General features: G+C 62.7%; 1 protein-coding gene across 2 annotated transcripts; it reads left to right on the top strand.

Annotated features, from left to right (window-relative positions):
* The first annotated feature begins 605 nt into the window (after positions 1 to 605).
* UTP14A (UTP14A small subunit processome component) lies at positions 606 to 6,523 on the top strand. 2 transcript variants are annotated; one of them, XM_036402039.2, is made up of 14 exons: positions 616 to 922; positions 1,179 to 1,246; positions 1,441 to 1,505; positions 1,618 to 1,760; positions 1,863 to 2,018; positions 2,878 to 2,997; positions 3,097 to 3,191; positions 3,291 to 3,414; positions 3,497 to 3,574; positions 4,015 to 4,363; positions 4,514 to 4,932; positions 5,323 to 5,510; positions 5,578 to 5,677; positions 6,018 to 6,523. In XM_036402039.2, the coding sequence occupies exons 1-14, from the start codon at positions 863 to 865 to the stop codon at positions 6,399 to 6,401; spliced, it is 2,349 nt and encodes a 782-aa protein (XP_036257932.1). In that variant the 5' UTR covers positions 616 to 862; the 3' UTR covers positions 6,402 to 6,523. The 2 variants fall into 2 exon arrangements, with proteins under 2 accessions (XP_036257931.1, XP_036257932.1); XM_036402038.2 differs by having other exon boundaries at positions 606 to 922; positions 1,182 to 1,246; positions 4,015 to 4,932.
* The last annotated feature ends 8,628 nt before the right edge of the window (positions 6,524 to 15,151 follow it).

Consider the following 15,151-nt stretch of genomic DNA (forward strand, 5'->3'; position numbering starts at 1 on the left):
CGCCGGCATCCTGCCACCGGCATCCCATCGATCCCCGGAATCCCACCTCGGGGCGTCCCGCCCCTGGCATCCCACCCCCGGCAGCCCTCTCTGGAATCCCACACACAGCGCTCCCGCTGGGCACGTGGCTGCCAGCAAAGGCAGGGCCCGGAGCGTTAAACCCGAGGGGAAATACAGAACTTTTCCCGCGGTTGTTGCTATGGAGACTGGAGCAGACGGGAACAGCTCGTTATCCCTCTCCCTCCTGCCCCGAGCGCCCTGTCCGCCCTGTGCGCCCAGCTCGGGACGGAGGAGAAGAATGACGAAGAGGACGAGGAGGACGGATGCTGCGGGCGCAGTGACAAACACTGACACCGCTTTGTGGCTGAAAACTCAATGTATTTGCTCCAACCAACCTTTGGATCCCATCAACCCCAAAAATGCTCCCAGGAGCCGGGTCCGGCCGGGCGGGAGGAAGCGTAGGTGCGGCAGCTACGTCCTCGAGCCCACTGGCGCGTCCCAGGGGGAAACAGCGAATCCTGCAATCCCTGGGACCGGCGGGACCGACGAGGGTCACAGACGGAGCGAAGACCCTCAGACCTGCTCTGGCCCGCGGTGGCACCGCCGGCTACCGCTGCCCGGCGAGCCGGGGGCGTCCCGGGAGCGCCAGACCCGTCCCGGAGGCGCCGCCCGAGGCCGGGACGGTGCTGTCCGTGCCCCGCTCCCTCCCGGGCCCCCCTCGGTCCCCTCCGGTTTTCCCACCCCGCCCGCCGGACCCGCTGCCATGGCAACCTGGACGTCATAGGGGCGCGCTTTGCGGCAGGGCGCGAGGGCTCGGCGCGACACTCGGTGGCGCTTGGCGGCAGTACCGGCGTGCGGGGCCATGGCGGAGGAGGACCCGGCAGCTGCGGCGGCGGGGAGCGGCAGCGAGAGCGAGGAGGGGGTGAGCGGGGCCGGAAAGAGTGCGACGGGCTCTCCGGGCGGCCTCCGCCGCACTTTGCGGGGCTCCGGGCGCTCTTCTGGCCGGGATGGGCGCAGCGGAGGACGGCGTGGCCTGGCCGGGGATATCGGGCCGAGGATGTCGGGCCCGGGGCCCGGCCGGGCGGTGCCGTGGGGGCCCCGAGGAGCACGTGGGAGCGGGCGCTGGGGCCATCCCCGCGCTCTGCCAGGTTGGGTCTGTGACCGCATGTGCTGTGTAGCAGGAGGATGGCGAGCGGCGGCACCGGCAGCTCCTGGAGGCCATCAGCGCCTTGTCCGGACGGAAGCGGTGAGTTGGGGCTACGGGCGTCCCGCGTTTAGGCCCGGGGGCTCCTGCAGCAGCCGCATCGCGAGAGGCTGCACAGGAAGGGGGGGCAGGGGGGACGGTTCCCCGCTCCTGCCCTCGGCACCGGCCTCAAACGCTCCAGAGCACCCGGGGAATACGAGGAACCTTTGGGGTTGTTTTCTGTCTCTCTCTTGCAGGCGGAAGCTGGCAGAGCGCTCGGAGGCGAGCGGGCAGGTGTCTGAGTTCAATGTCACCTGCAAAGGTGAGGCAGGGAGCTGGGCAGAGCTCGGGGATCTGGGATGGCGTTGCCCACCGAGAGCCACTCTGAGGGCTGGGACAGCTCCCTCACCTGGCAGTGCCACACCTGTGCGTAGGCGCTGGGGAAAAGCTGGTCCTGTCGGAGCTGCTGCAGCCCATTCATCCCAAATCCACGCTGGGCAGTGTGAGGAAGGAGCTGGCCAGAGTGAAGCGGAAGGCGGCGGTCGAGCTGCCACTGAGCAAAGAGGAGGCCAAGAGGGTGAGTGCAGGGAGCCAAGGGGGTCCAAGCTGAGCCCCCAGGACTCCCGTGCTCCTCCCTGATGCCGGCATCACCTTTCTCTGCCCATCCTGTTCCCCCCAGGTGGTGAGGGAGGCCGCCTATGTGACCACCTCGAAGGACGTGGGGAAGTGGCAGCAGGTGGTGCTGCAGAACCGGCGCGCGGAGCAGCTGGTGTTCCCTCTGCGGCAGGACATCGCCACCGTCACCCCTCTGGAGAGAGTCACCTCGGCGTGGAAGGTGCCCACTGCGGGTCACAGGCTGGGTGGCTCTGGGGGAGCAGCCAGGGTGGCTCCAGGAGCAGCTGGGGCAGGTCGATGTCCCCTGGCTGTGCTGGGGGCAGTAATGGGAGGCTCAGCCCAGCGGTGACACTGAGCAGGTGCCCGCCAGCTTGGGAAGGTTAGAAGGGCAGTCTGTGTTCGTCTCACAGGTGTGCAAATGCCATCTGGGACAAGCCAAGTGAGAGGGTTTGGAGCCTGCTCTGTCCCTTCTCCTCCTTGTAGCCTCTCAGGGCCAGGCACATGGAAGTATGCCTTGGCCACAAGTGCTGAGACAGAGGGATTGGTTTGCCAAATCCTGCAAGCCTGGAAACACTCCTTACAAAAGAGGGCTATGTTTGGGTTTGAATGCAAGTTCCTGTTGGGTTGTGCTGCTGGCAGGAATCCACTGCTATCCCTGGGAGTTGTCAGATGCCCAGGTGAGGGAGGGGCAGCCCCTGCTGAACTCCCAACAAACCTGTCACTCACACTGATCTGCCCAAAAGTCTCTTTCTGTTTTCGGAGGGACAATGGCATTGTGTGGCCTGGAACTCCTGCTCCATGCTTCTCGTGTGGTGCCCCCTGATCACTGCTGCCTGGCTGTTAGGAGACCATTTTTCTAATGTGAGAGGAATTCTACCTGCTCTCATCTGGCCATGTGACTGGGAGAGTGCCCAAGGGCTGTGGTGTGGGACCTGCGAGTGGGGCTGTGACCACTCAGTCCCCCAAGGCAGGGGGACACTTCTCTGGGCCTTCCACAGTGAGAATGGATGGGGACATCCAGGGGAGCACTGGCCCTTGCAGTTCTCCTCATCCTCTTGCCATGTCTACTGTCCCAACAGGCTCGAACTCCACTGGAGCAGGAGATCTTTGGATTGCTCCACAAGACACAGCAGCCTGTCACAGACCCGCTGTTGACACCTGAGGAGATGGCCTCAGTGCAGGCCATGAGCTTGGAGGAGGTGAGGCTTCACTCCGTTGGGGCATGGCTATGGGGAACTCTTCCTTTGCCCCATGCCTCACCCCGTGCTCCCCATCCCTCACCCCTTTCCCCCTGGCAGGCCCGGCGCCGGCGGGCAGAGCTGCAGAAGGCCCGGGCAGTGCAGTCCTACTATGAGGCCAAGGCTCGGCGAGCAAAGCGGATCAAGAGCAAGAAGTGAGGCTGTGCCTGAGCTGGGCTGGGCACACTGGGAGGGCAGGGCGGCCCTGCCTCACCCAGGGCCTGCCCGGCTCCTGAGCTGCCCCTGTGCCACAGGTACCACCGTGTGCTCAAGAAGAGCCGGAGGCGCCAGGCCCTGAAAGAGTTCGAGCAGCTGCACAAATCGGACCCTGCAGCCGCCTTGGCACGGCTGGAGGAGCTGGAGCAGCTCAGGATGCAGGTGCTGCATTGGCACCTCTGCCTCACCCCTCGGGAGGGCCCTGCTCCTTGAGGAGCTCTGTGTGATGCTTCTCTTCCCCCAGGAGCGGATGAGCCTTAAGCACCAGAACAAGGGAAAATGGGCCAAATCCAGGGCCATTATGGCTAAGTATGACCTTGAGGTAAGATGGAGCCACAGAATGGTTTGGTGAGAAAGGACCTTAAAGCCCATCCAGTTCCACCCCCTTGCATGAGTAGGGACACTTTCCGCTAGACCAAGTTGCTCCAAGCCCTGGCCAGCCTGCCCTTGAACATTTCTGGGGATGGGGCAGCCACAGCTTCTCTGGGCAATCTCTACCTGGGCTTCGCCACCCTCACAGAAAGAATTTCTTCCCAATATCCTGTCTATCCCTGCCTTGTGTCAGTGTGCAGCCATTCCCCCTTATTCTGTCCCTCCAAGCCACGGTTTAAAGTCTCTCTATCTCTTATAATCCCATTTATATATTGGAATGCCATGACAGGGTGTTCAGCATTGCTTAGGGAAGGGGGGTAGGCTGGGGTGGGCAGGGAAGGTTGGGAATGTTTTCTCTGTCCTATGTTAGAGCCTCTCGGTGCCTCCCAGGCCCGCAAGGCCATGCAGGAGCAGCTGGCCAGGAACAAGGAGCTGATGCAGAAGGTGCGGGTGGAGCCCCCTGAGGAGGAGCTGTGTGAGGTGCCTGAGGAGGACACCACGGCCTTGCCCATGCCCAGCGGGGCTAATCCCTGGATGCTGGGCAGGCCCAGTGGCCTGGCCCCAGAGCCTGAGACACAGGAGGGTCCAAGAGATGACATAGTGCCTGGTGCTGTGGAGAACAAGGACAAGATGGAGGAGGAGGAAGAGGAGCTGTCAGAAGAAGAAGCTCTGCTGCAAGACTTCGAGCAGAAACGACGGGAGCGGACAGGGAGCCCCGAGGGGCAGGGCAGAGACCATGGTGAGGAGCTCAAGGCCCAGAGCTGGGTGGGCTGGGAGTGCTGGGGGCTGGACAAAGGGAGGGGGATCTGGGGACAGTTTTTGGCTGATTTCACACAGCTGTCCTTACTCTCTGCCCTGTGGAGTGACCATTTCTACCCTCAACATGTAGGTGCTGATGAGACTGAGATTGTTGCTGAGCAGCCCAGGGACAGCCCAGTCCCCCCAGTCTGTGCTGAGGAGCTGGGGGACAGTCCAGTCCCCCCAGTCTGTGCTGAGGAGTTGGTGAGCACAGGGCTAGAGCCTCCCCCTCAGGCCCAGGAACAGCTCCTGCTCTCGGAGCAGCTGCGCCGCGTGTGGACCATGGAGGATGTGGAGAATCTGGCTAAGGACGAGCTTGTGGAAGAGCAGGAGAAGCTGGTAGTCCTGAGAGCAGGGAAGCAAGCACAGCAGCAGGAGGAAGGCAGAGCTGGGGACAGACATACCAAGAAAGCACCAGCCAAGAGGAAGATGATCAGCTTGGAGGCTGTGCTGGATGGGAAGCCCCAGGAGATGGACTGCCCCAGCCTGCCTGTAGTCCTGGAGGAGGAGGTGAGTGGGACGTGCCTCCCCCATGCTCCCCAGCACCCAAAACACCCATCCAGTAATGCCCAAACCTTTAAGTCCCAATAACCCCAAACCGTCTCCTGGTAACTCTAAACTCCCTTCCAGTAACCCCAAACCTCCTTTCAGTAACTCCCAGTAACCCCAAGCCAGTTACTCTAAACCTCCTCCCAGTAATTAGAAGCCCCAAACTAGTAACTCCCAGTACTTCTAAACCCCCTTACAGTACACCCCAAACCCCCTCCAGTAATGCCCAGTAACTTTCACCCCCTTCCCACTCTCCCCAGTACCCACAAACCCTTGCCTTCCAGTTTGTCCCAGTCTCTCCGAATTCCCCCAGTAACCATTAAACCCACTCAGAGTCTTGTCCTCGTGCAGGAGGGTGGCATCGAGCAGCGCGGGATGATCACGGAGGCCTTTGCTGGGGATGATGTGGTCGCCGATTTCCGCCGGGAGAAGCGCAAGGCAGAGGAGGCAGGGAAGCCGCAGCCGGTGAACCTGGTGCTGCCAGGCTGGGGCGAGTGGGGCGGCACGGGCCTGAAACCCAGTGCTAAGAAGGTCAAGAGGTGAGTGGGGGAGAGCTCAGGGTTGTGCCCAGCCCCGTGCCAGCCCTGACCCCTGACTTGCCCACAGGTTCCTGATCAAGCCACCACCGGCGCCTCGGCGGAAGGACCAGCACTTGCCCCACGTCATCATGAGTGAGAAGCGCAACATCCACGCGGCAGCGCATCAGGTGGGGCACACCTGGTCTCCATAAGAGCTCCAGCACCTGGGCAAGCCTGGGGCATTCCTGTGATCCCTTCCCAAAACATCCACAATCCCTGCCTGAAATCCCTGCCCAAAGCTTAGCTTCCAGCTTAAACAGCTCAGAACTGAAGGAGGAGGGATGTACAGGGCTGCTCCGTTGGTGGTGGTGGTTGTTCCAGCCCTCTTGGGCTCTGCTGGCAGCGGAAAGGGAAGCAGAGTGTGAGTGGGTCCTGGACAAATGGGAAGCAGTGAGCATTGGGAGCAGCATGGGCTGGAAAAGCTGGGCTGGGTGGCTCAGGGCCATTACCCCTGTGGTGTCCCCCCAGGTCAGCGAGCTGCCCTTCCCCTTCGAGCGGCACCAGCAGTTTGAGCAGAGCATGCGGACGCCCGTGGGCCCCACGTGGAACACTCAGCGTGCCTTCCAGAAGCTGACAGCCCCTCGAGTCATCACCCGCACCGGCCACATCATCCAGCCCATCTCGGCCGAGGACATCCCCGATACGGCCCCTGGCAGCGAGGCCAGGCTTGAGGGGGAGGCCATGCCCAGCAGGAAGGCTGGGCCCGGGAAGAAGGCTGTGTCCAGGGGGAAGGCTGGGCCCGGGAAGAAGGCTGTGTCCAGGGGGAAGGCTGTGCCTGGGCAGAAGGCTGTGTCCAGGGGGAAGGCTGTTCCTGGGGCGAAGGCACAGCCCCGGCGCTGCAGAGCGCAGTAGCTCTGTGTCTGCAGCCTGGAGGCTCAAACTGGAGCGAGTGGAGGAACCAGCAGCAGCAGCTCCTGGTTCTGTCCAGTTCCTTCTACCTCTTTCTCTGCAATAAAACCCAGGGCTGCCCTTCCTGTGCTGTCTGCATGGCTGCCCTGGCAGTGTCCAGGGCTAGGTTGGGCCCTTCATCCTCTCCTTGGGGTCCATGCAGGGTCAGGTGCTTTGGCTGAGTTGAGGGTGGGAGTTTGGTCAGGAGCTCATAGTGGGGCATGTCTAGGAGCATGGTGAGGGATTGGAATAGCTGCCAGCATCCTGTGCTTTGTCTTTTATATCCCCATTTTTGTACCTATATAGATCTTTAAATCTTGGCCAAAGGGGCTTTCTCCCCACCTTGTCATGCTGAGCCTGGCCTCGGGAGTGTTTCTCAGATCCCACCTGCACTCCCAAAGTACCTGCTCAGCCCTAGTAAACCTGATCACCTGGCAATGGCTCTATCAGGTGCTTCTGCTGCTCTGCACGTGCTGGGAGCTGGCTCTGTCCACGGGCAGCCTCCACTCCGGCTGCCCATCTCCAGCCCCTCAGAGTGGGACAGTGAGGTGCCTCTCAGGGGGTGGTTGGTGCATTCAGCACAAGTGGAGGGATGTGCCAGAGCCTTACGGGCTGGGCAGGGACCTCTCTAGGCCTCTCCCCCAACTTACAACGTGGCCTGTGCTCAGCACCAGTTGGAGAAAAACTTCCCAGCCCCAGCGCAGGAGCTGGAGCTGCTGCTGATCCCAGGAACCGTCCCTTGTGTCAAGGACGCCTCCTCCCACCTTGGCACTGCAGCCCGCCCTGGGCACGGCCTGTCCCCAGGGCCACCCTTCTCTGCAGCTGGGTCAGAGGAGGAAACGGGGTACTCCGTGCTGGCTGCGGGTATCCGAGACTCCCGCAGGGCCCTTCCTAGGCTGGGAGGGGACTGGGAGCTGGCGTGGGACACGTGTCACAGCTTTGCCGGGGACCATCCCGAGTGCCTCTGGCCCCTGCAGCACCCGGGGCCGGGGAGTCAGGGCGCTGGCCTGTGATGAGGTCACGGTTGTGTTGCTTGGGGGGGAAAAAACAAAAAGGAAAGGAAGCGGAGAGCATTTTCGTGCCGTGACACCGAGAGCCCCTCGCGAGGCTGGTGGCCCCAGCAGAGCCTGTGTCCCTCTGCCATGGGAAACCTTTGCCTCGGAGATGTCGTGAAGGGCGGAGGGGGTCGTGTTTGTTTTAATAAAAGGTGAAGCGTCCTGAAGAGGGGGAGGCAGCGTCCCCTGCCAGCGCTTCCACCTGCCTGCAGTCCCCCAGAGCTGCCCCCAGCCCCCGGCCACTGAGGCCAGGAGATCGCGGCACCGCTATCCCTGTCCCTCTTGCAGGGGCCCTCCCTCGCCTGCCCTGGCCAATGGCTCTGCCTTCCTCCTCCCCAGCCCGGACAGTGTTTGGCTAGACAAGATGGGCTGTTCCAGCACCCAGCCCACCTCCTCGGCTCCAGCCCCGGGATGCTCAGGGTACGCGGGCTGGGAACGGTCCGGGGGGCCTGTTACAGCAGAGCTGGTTCGGGCTCAGCAGGACCTGCGGGGTGCTGTCCTCTCTGCAGGGAGGGGGAACCCCCCACGTGCCTTCAGCCCCGGATTGGGCCCACCCCACGGCAAAGGATGCTGCTGCTGTGCGTGGTGTCACCTGTGTCCCTGAAGAGGGGAGCACTGCCCCGCAAGATCTAGCCCTGCTCCAGCCTGAGCTGGGACCTCCCCAGATCCGATGCGATGCTCCCTCCAGGGCCGGGGAGGTGGTGGCACCAGGGCAGTGGTCAGGGGCAGATCCTGCAGAGGACCAAGGCCGGCAGGTGTAACACCAGCTCAGACCTGGAGCAAGCAGGGCTGCAGTTGTCACAAATTGGATCACCTGGAGCAGCAACAAGACCTGCTGAGGTGCGGATCCCTGAATGGATCCCTGCGTCACACAGGGCTGGTGGGTCTGGCAGCCTGAGTGGGGGTGATGCTCAGCGTGGGAGGGAACAGCTGTAGCTACACATCTGGAGCTGCCTCATCCTGTGAGGAACGGCAGCAGCGGACTGGACTGGCTTGAGCTGGGGCTTCCAGTATCCAGAGATGCTTCAAAAATAAACGGGGACAGCATTAGCATGAGCTGCTGGGTTGCATAGGAGGGACCCTGGTGGGGGGTGACCACTGGTGCTGTCATCCCCGTCCCTCCAGGCTCCTGCTACAGCACAGGCTTCTCTGGAGCCCTCACATCGAGGCAACACTTGGCCCTCTGACTTCTCTGCAGAAATGATTTTACTGGGTACAGCAGCTTGGGGTTTTTCAATTAATAACGCATTCCAAGTCTGCCGCAGGAAAGGGGGATGCCAGGGATGCCCAGTTGCAGCCTCCCAGGTCGGCAGGGAAGGGGGCAAGAGCCCTTTGCAAGGGGACAGGAACGGGCTGGGGAACCTGGCACGGCTGCGGGCTGGGGTGGCTCCCTGCGGGGACTTCCCCAGCCTGATCGTCGTTCTCCCTGTGACAGCAGGGCCGGCCGCAGGCTGCCAGACAGGGTGCGAGTCGAGGAGAACCTGGACAAAGCCCTGTTGTCGCCGGCTACCGCGTGGGCCACGGGAGCCCCGGAGCCGCGGTGCGAACACGCAGCCCTCCCTCGGCAGCCCGAGCGCCGCGTCCCCCGAGAGCCGCGAGCGGCTGCGGTTGCTCTTACTGGCCTACTTTCCGGGCTACGTCAAAGCCGGGCTTACGGAGCAGCGAGCCGCGGCAAGGGCGGCCGAGCCGCTCCCGGTGCCAGCAGGGAGCGGGGGCTAATCCGGGCCCGGGGCCGCCCGGCCTGGCTGGCACACGGCGGCAGGCAGCGGGGCAGGGCCGGCGGCGCTGCCGTGGGGCTGGGGACGAGCACGGCCACCGCCAGGTCCCTCGGGGCAGGGACCCACCCGAGAGCAAGGGCCGCTCCAGCGCCGGGGAGCTGCCGGTGCAGCCGGGCTCCTGCACCCGGCGTCCCGGGAGGCCAGTGGGAGCGGGGTGGAGTAAAAGGCAGATTTAAAATCAACAAACAAAAAGGCTTTTGGTCGCTGTTTTTTTGGGGGGTTGGGGGTTTTTGTTTCTTTTTTGTTATCTTTTTTAAATGCAGGCTATAAATAACCTGTAAAATATTTCGTCTGGGCTGTTTCTGCAGCTGAAATCTTGTCCCTCTGGCTTCCCAAGCTCAGGATGTGCATGCGAGCACTGAGGCCGTCATGGAGCACCCCTGGATCCCTGGGGTCCTGTACCTTTGCCCATTGGGATCAGGGAATGTCCATGTCCCTGAACACCTCCAGTCCCCAGGGGCTGGAAAAGGTCCTCCCCAGAATGGGCCCGAGCTCCACTCCTCGGGGTGCGAGAGGGTCTGAGCACCGCCTCCCGACCGGACGGAGGCGAGAGGCTCAGCCTGGCACAGTGCGGGACAAACAGGACAGGGGAGGCAAGACTGGGGTTGGAACGTCAGGCTCAGAAATGCTCTCCCCAACACGTCCCGTGCTGGGGAGAGGGGTGGTCCCTGCTCCCCGAGTCTCTCAGCCTCCATCGCCCCGCACCAGGGGCGCGCTAACGCCCCGTTCCTCCCGCCGCGGTACCCGGTGCCCGGCGCATCCCGGCCGCATCCGGGCGCCGCAGCGGTTTCCGTGGAGATGGCATCTCCCAAGCCCGCACCGCCCGAGCCGGGGGTTTCCATGGAGATGCCGTATCCAGCACGGCACAACCTGAGCCGGAGATTCTGCCGAGATGCTGTAGTCGGGACCCTCGCCCCGCAGCGGGGCCATTCCCGGGGATGCGGGCAGCCGGGGCCCTCTGCGGCTTGGGGGTGCCTGTGGTGTTATCCACCGCTCCTCACACCAGTTCCGTGACAGCGCTGGGACACCAATACCTGCAGCTGTGAACATCCTGGGGGAGCTGTTGCCAGTCTTGTCACCCTCCAGAGCGGGAACCCACTCACTTCGGCTGCATTGTCACATTCTGTCAGGATCTCCAAGAGATGGCAGGTCCCTGCCTGTACCCAGCTGCGTAGCTGGGTAGATGAAAAGGGGAAATCCCCATGTCCCCTGATGACTTTGTCCCAGCTGCCACCCTGCAGCTCCCACAACGACTTGTCAGGGTGGGATATCAGTGGCACCAGGTGGGAAGCAGGCACTGTGCTGCACTCCTTCACCAGGGGATGAGGTTCCCAGCCACAAACCAGCAGCATCCCAGAGCTGGGGGACACCTGGCTGAGTTCCAGCACAGCCAGTGCATCAAAAACTTCCCAGGGGGAACGTGAAGGGCCTCAAAGGGCAGGACTGAGGCCAAGTGGAAGGGTGAGCAGAGGCAGATGTCCTCCTGGCAGGCAGCTGTGTGTACGTGTGCCCTGGCCAGTGTTATAATAGCAGCTTCGTTTGAGCACAGCTGCCGCAGAGGTGGCACCTTCCATTCTGCACATGGCAGAGCTCTGGCAAACCCCAAGCTCCTGCTGCAGAGACGGGGGAGAAGCACAGGAATGCCCCTGGGGCACACGCTGGGACATGCTGGGACACACTCCTGCCCACTAGGTGCCCGTGGGAGATGTGGGGCTGGTTCAGCCCCTGTGTCCTTCCTTGCCTCAGCCCCCTCCATGCTCCTGCTCTACCTCTGCTCCCAACTGGACCTTCCTTGGCCACCCTTGTCCTGCCCAAGCCAAGGCCATCTGGAGCCTCCATGGGGGCTTCTCAGCTGGCAGAGCAGCAGCAGCCAGGAGCCTGGGGATGATGCCTGAGGCTGGGCACTGCTAGCCATTCCAGCCTCCAACTCCTGGGGGGCCTCAAGCCCCCACACAGCCTGGCTACTGCTAGGACTGCCAGCCGCACTTCCAGCATCCCCAGGCACAGGCTGTCAGATGCAGCACTGTGGTCAGAGCCCAGGTCTTTGTCTGCTGTTATAATTAGGAGCCCCCCCGGTGGCTACCGAGGCCAGACCTGAGAAGCTCAGGGCTGAGGGACAGACACTAAAGGAGCTGGAATCTGGAATGGCAGCCTGGGAGCAGGGGCAGGCCCTGTTCTGCCCACAGCCAGCTACTCACCAGAGCCTCGTGCTGTATTGAAAAGGGCTGGAGTGGGGCCAGGGCTCTGTGCGGTCACCCCTCTCACCCCTGCCAGCTCTGCAGGGCTCCTCACCTGATTTCTGGGGCTCCCCTGGCACCCCAACCTCTGCTCACCCACTCTATTCTCCTCCCCTCCATCACTTTGGCCTTGCCCTGGCTGCCAGCTATTCCCTTGGCTCCCAGGCACAACATGGTTCCTCCCTGCCTTATCCTGGTGATCCCACATTCTCACCCGTCAGTGGTGCTCTCCCAGCCCAGTGCTTCTTCTGGGATGTGGAGGAGGAGGAGGGCAGCAGAGACAGCGTGTGCCTGCTGACTCCTGTCTGTGCTGCTCACCATGGGCAATACATACTTCAGCCAGCGCAGAGGCCTGGAGTGGGTAAGGAGGAAGAGGCCAATGCCAAACTCCCTTGGATGGTCCAAGAGGAAGCCACCCAAAATCTCAATCCATGAAATTCCCTTCCCGAGGCAGGAGCAGCCTTGTTTTGTCCCCAGCAGCTGGATTCAAAATGTCAGCCTCTGAGCTCATAACAGATCCAGTTTCTCACGCAGGAGGTGGGACTCTGTCCCATGTCCCTCCTGAGCGCCGTGTCCCCTGGGGAGCAGGGGGAAGAGGAGCTGCACATCAGGAAGCAGGCAGCAGCCTGGCCTGTCGTGTGCCCCGCAGCACTTGGCCTCCCTGCCCACCATTCCCTGTCCCCGACTGCCAGCAGGAAGGACAAGGCAGCCACTCTGATACCGTCACCTTCTATCTGCACTGCCACCAGTGCTACCAGTGTTTGTTGTTGGAGGGGGACAGCCGATGGAATGTGGGAGGATGAGGGCTGCAGGTAGAGGTGACACCTCGCGACATTGTCACTGCACCAGCCAAACCCAGGTGAGCTCTGCCCACCTCAGAGGGAGCAGCATGGAGGTTCCTTCTTCAGAAAAGTCCCAAGAAACTCAATGAGAAATCTCCAGACCCCATAGAAATGGACATGCTGTTCCTCCCAACGGGACATCCATCCCCTGGCTCCGCAGTCACGGCCCCACCTTCCCAGGTGAAGCTGAAGTATCCAGGGAAGAACAAGCCCTGGACATGGAAGTGACATGGAGCACATGAGGCATCACCTCATTCCTCTTCTTCTGGTGCCAGGAACTACAAGCCACCTTTGCTGCCACCAGCTGCCACCACCCTGCTAGAGGAGAAGGCTCCATGATCCCAGCTCATCCAGAGATGCCTGCCAGCCTGGCTGCTCATTAGTACCATGGCTGGCATTAATGTGACTCCCAGTAGGGTCAGGGTCCCCCCACAGCAGCCTGGCAGGACCAGAGTGTGCCATGCCCAGCTGGTTGTGTTAGCCAACATGTTCTGGTTCCTGGTCAGGGAGGGGGCAATGATGTGGATTCTGTCCCAAAAACAGCAGGGAGAGGAGAAATAAATAAAAAAAGGACACAAGATGGAGCAGTAATGACAAAAGCAGCAGCAACAGTACTGCAGGCCAGGTCAGAGCTGAGCGCTCTGGCCCTGGTGGCCCAGGGTACCAGAGCAGGCAGGGGACACACACATGTCAGGGGCTGCCCTGAGCACTCAGGGCTCACAGGTGCCCTCGGACCCGTGGAGCTCGGCAGAAGTCCTGCTGCCCAGCAAGGTGCTGTGGAGGAAATGCTGGGGTGAGGCAGCAGCTGGGGCTGCCCACAGCTGGGGGGTCCTGGAGGATGTCCCCAGGATGGAGGGGAGATAAAGGAGCCCCCAGCTCCCCCTGCAGCACGAGGCCCGGCTTGATTCCCTCGAGGAATTACCAGTGAGGGCTCTTTATCTTCTTTCGCTGCGACAGATCATTCCCATTGGCATTTCTTCAAGTTAGTCCATGACTGGTGCCTGATTAGCTCCACTCCCTGATGGAGAATGCCCCTCATTCCCCAGACTTTTCCATTTCCCTGGAACATGAGAGCCACAGAATTTTTCACCACCACCTTTTAAAGTCCTTTGGTGCAAATTATCCCATCCTGAAGATTTTAAAGGTTCTAATTAAATGGGGCAGGAGCAGTGGCATACTGGAGAATGTGATGGTGGGATGCAGAGCTCTCCCAGTCAGCACCATGCAACTTGGTGTGCGACTCCTGCAGGGATGGGGTTAGGCAGCTGCAGGATGAGGCTGTTACTCAAACTGTCTGTTTTTAATTGCATCAGGATGCAAATAAGGCAGGTCTTTATGAACCTGGGGTCATGTGCCTGTCTCAGGCTGTGCCCTTCTTTCTGACCATCACCCAGCCTGAAATGCCTCTTGGAGCACCTCTTTTACCCACAGTCTAGCTGTAGGCAACAGTGGGAAAAGGTTCAACATAATGTGGAGAAGTGGAGTAATTCCCTTCTGCAGGAAGAGCTTCCTCCCTCATGGCCTTCCTCCGTGAAGCCCTGGCTCTCTGCCTTCCCACGGTTCTGGCAGCCCCGTGTTTCACCCTGCCACCCCTCTCAGCACTGTCTACACTCCCCGAATCTCATGCCCCACAAGCTCAGCACTCTTCTGCCCACAGACCCCTACCTCAAACTGCTCTCCAAGCCCCCACAGCCCCAAAAGGGGGACAGGCCGTCTCCTGCCCCAGGCTGCTGTGGCCTTTTCTGCAAAAAATAGAGCTCAATCTCTGTGTAAGATGTTTTTTCCTCTCCTTAGGCACTGAAAAGGTTTGGGGCTGAGGCTGCAGAGGACTCTCCCGGCAGGTGACACCAGGGTGTGGCTGCCAACCCAGATGTGCCATCTGGGGTGGCCACACCCTGGAGCCCATGCCCACCTCATGGGGGCCCCGGCCGTGGCAACGCTGAACTAAGAGACTTCGCCATCGGATGGACCAAACCGGCGGAGCAAACGGGTCCTGCAGGGGTGAGGGCAGCACGGAGCCCATGGAAATCAGCAACGGAGCCCACAGGGGTCCGAGCAGCACGCCACGGGCGCGGGACGGTGACATCCTCCGGCCCCCACCCCGGCGCCCACGCAGGATCGCGGCCGCGGTCACCGCAGCACCGCCCCGTTCCGAGCCCACTCCGCAGCCCTGCGGGGCCCGGCCCCGGGGAGCCCCTGCCCCTGCCCGCCCCCGGGGCCGCTCCATGCCGGAGCGCGGTGCCACCGCACGGGGACGGGGGACACTGTGGCGGCATCGCTCCCCGTGCCCAGGGACCAGCCGCTCCTGCCCGTCCCCATGCAGCCCCCGCGCCGCGGGCCGGGGGGGGCGGGTCCCGCCCTCCCCTCCGGGTCGTGCCGGAGCAGGGACCCCCGCGGCCCCCCCAGCTGCCGGTACGCGGGGGCCGGGCGGAGGGGGGCGGCGGGGCCAGGGCGAGGGGCCGCGGGAGAGAGCGGGCACGGGGAGGTGCTGCGCGGGGCCCGACACAGCCCGGGGCGGCGTGGCCGGGCAGGGCCGGGCCGGGCCGGGCAGCCGGTGCCCGCACGGCGGGGCCGCGCCAGGGCGCTGCGAGGCCGCCGGTCTCCGAGGCCCGTGCGGGTGCCGGGGGCGGTGCGGCCCCGGGCCGGGCGAGGCTGTCAGCACCGGGGCGGTGCGGGACGGTGCGGAGCGGGCCTGGCCGGGCACCACGGGGGGTGCGGCGGCCTCCGGGCCTGCGGGCCCCAGTGCCGCGGGCGGGGACCGGTGACAAACTTGCGGCCGCCGCACCGTGCTCGATGTCCCGC

This window comes from Molothrus ater, chromosome 14, assembly GCF_012460135.2.
Source record: "Molothrus ater isolate BHLD 08-10-18 breed brown headed cowbird chromosome 14, BPBGC_Mater_1.1, whole genome shotgun sequence".
NCBI classification, from domain to species: Eukaryota; Metazoa; Chordata; class Aves; order Passeriformes; family Icteridae; genus Molothrus; species Molothrus ater.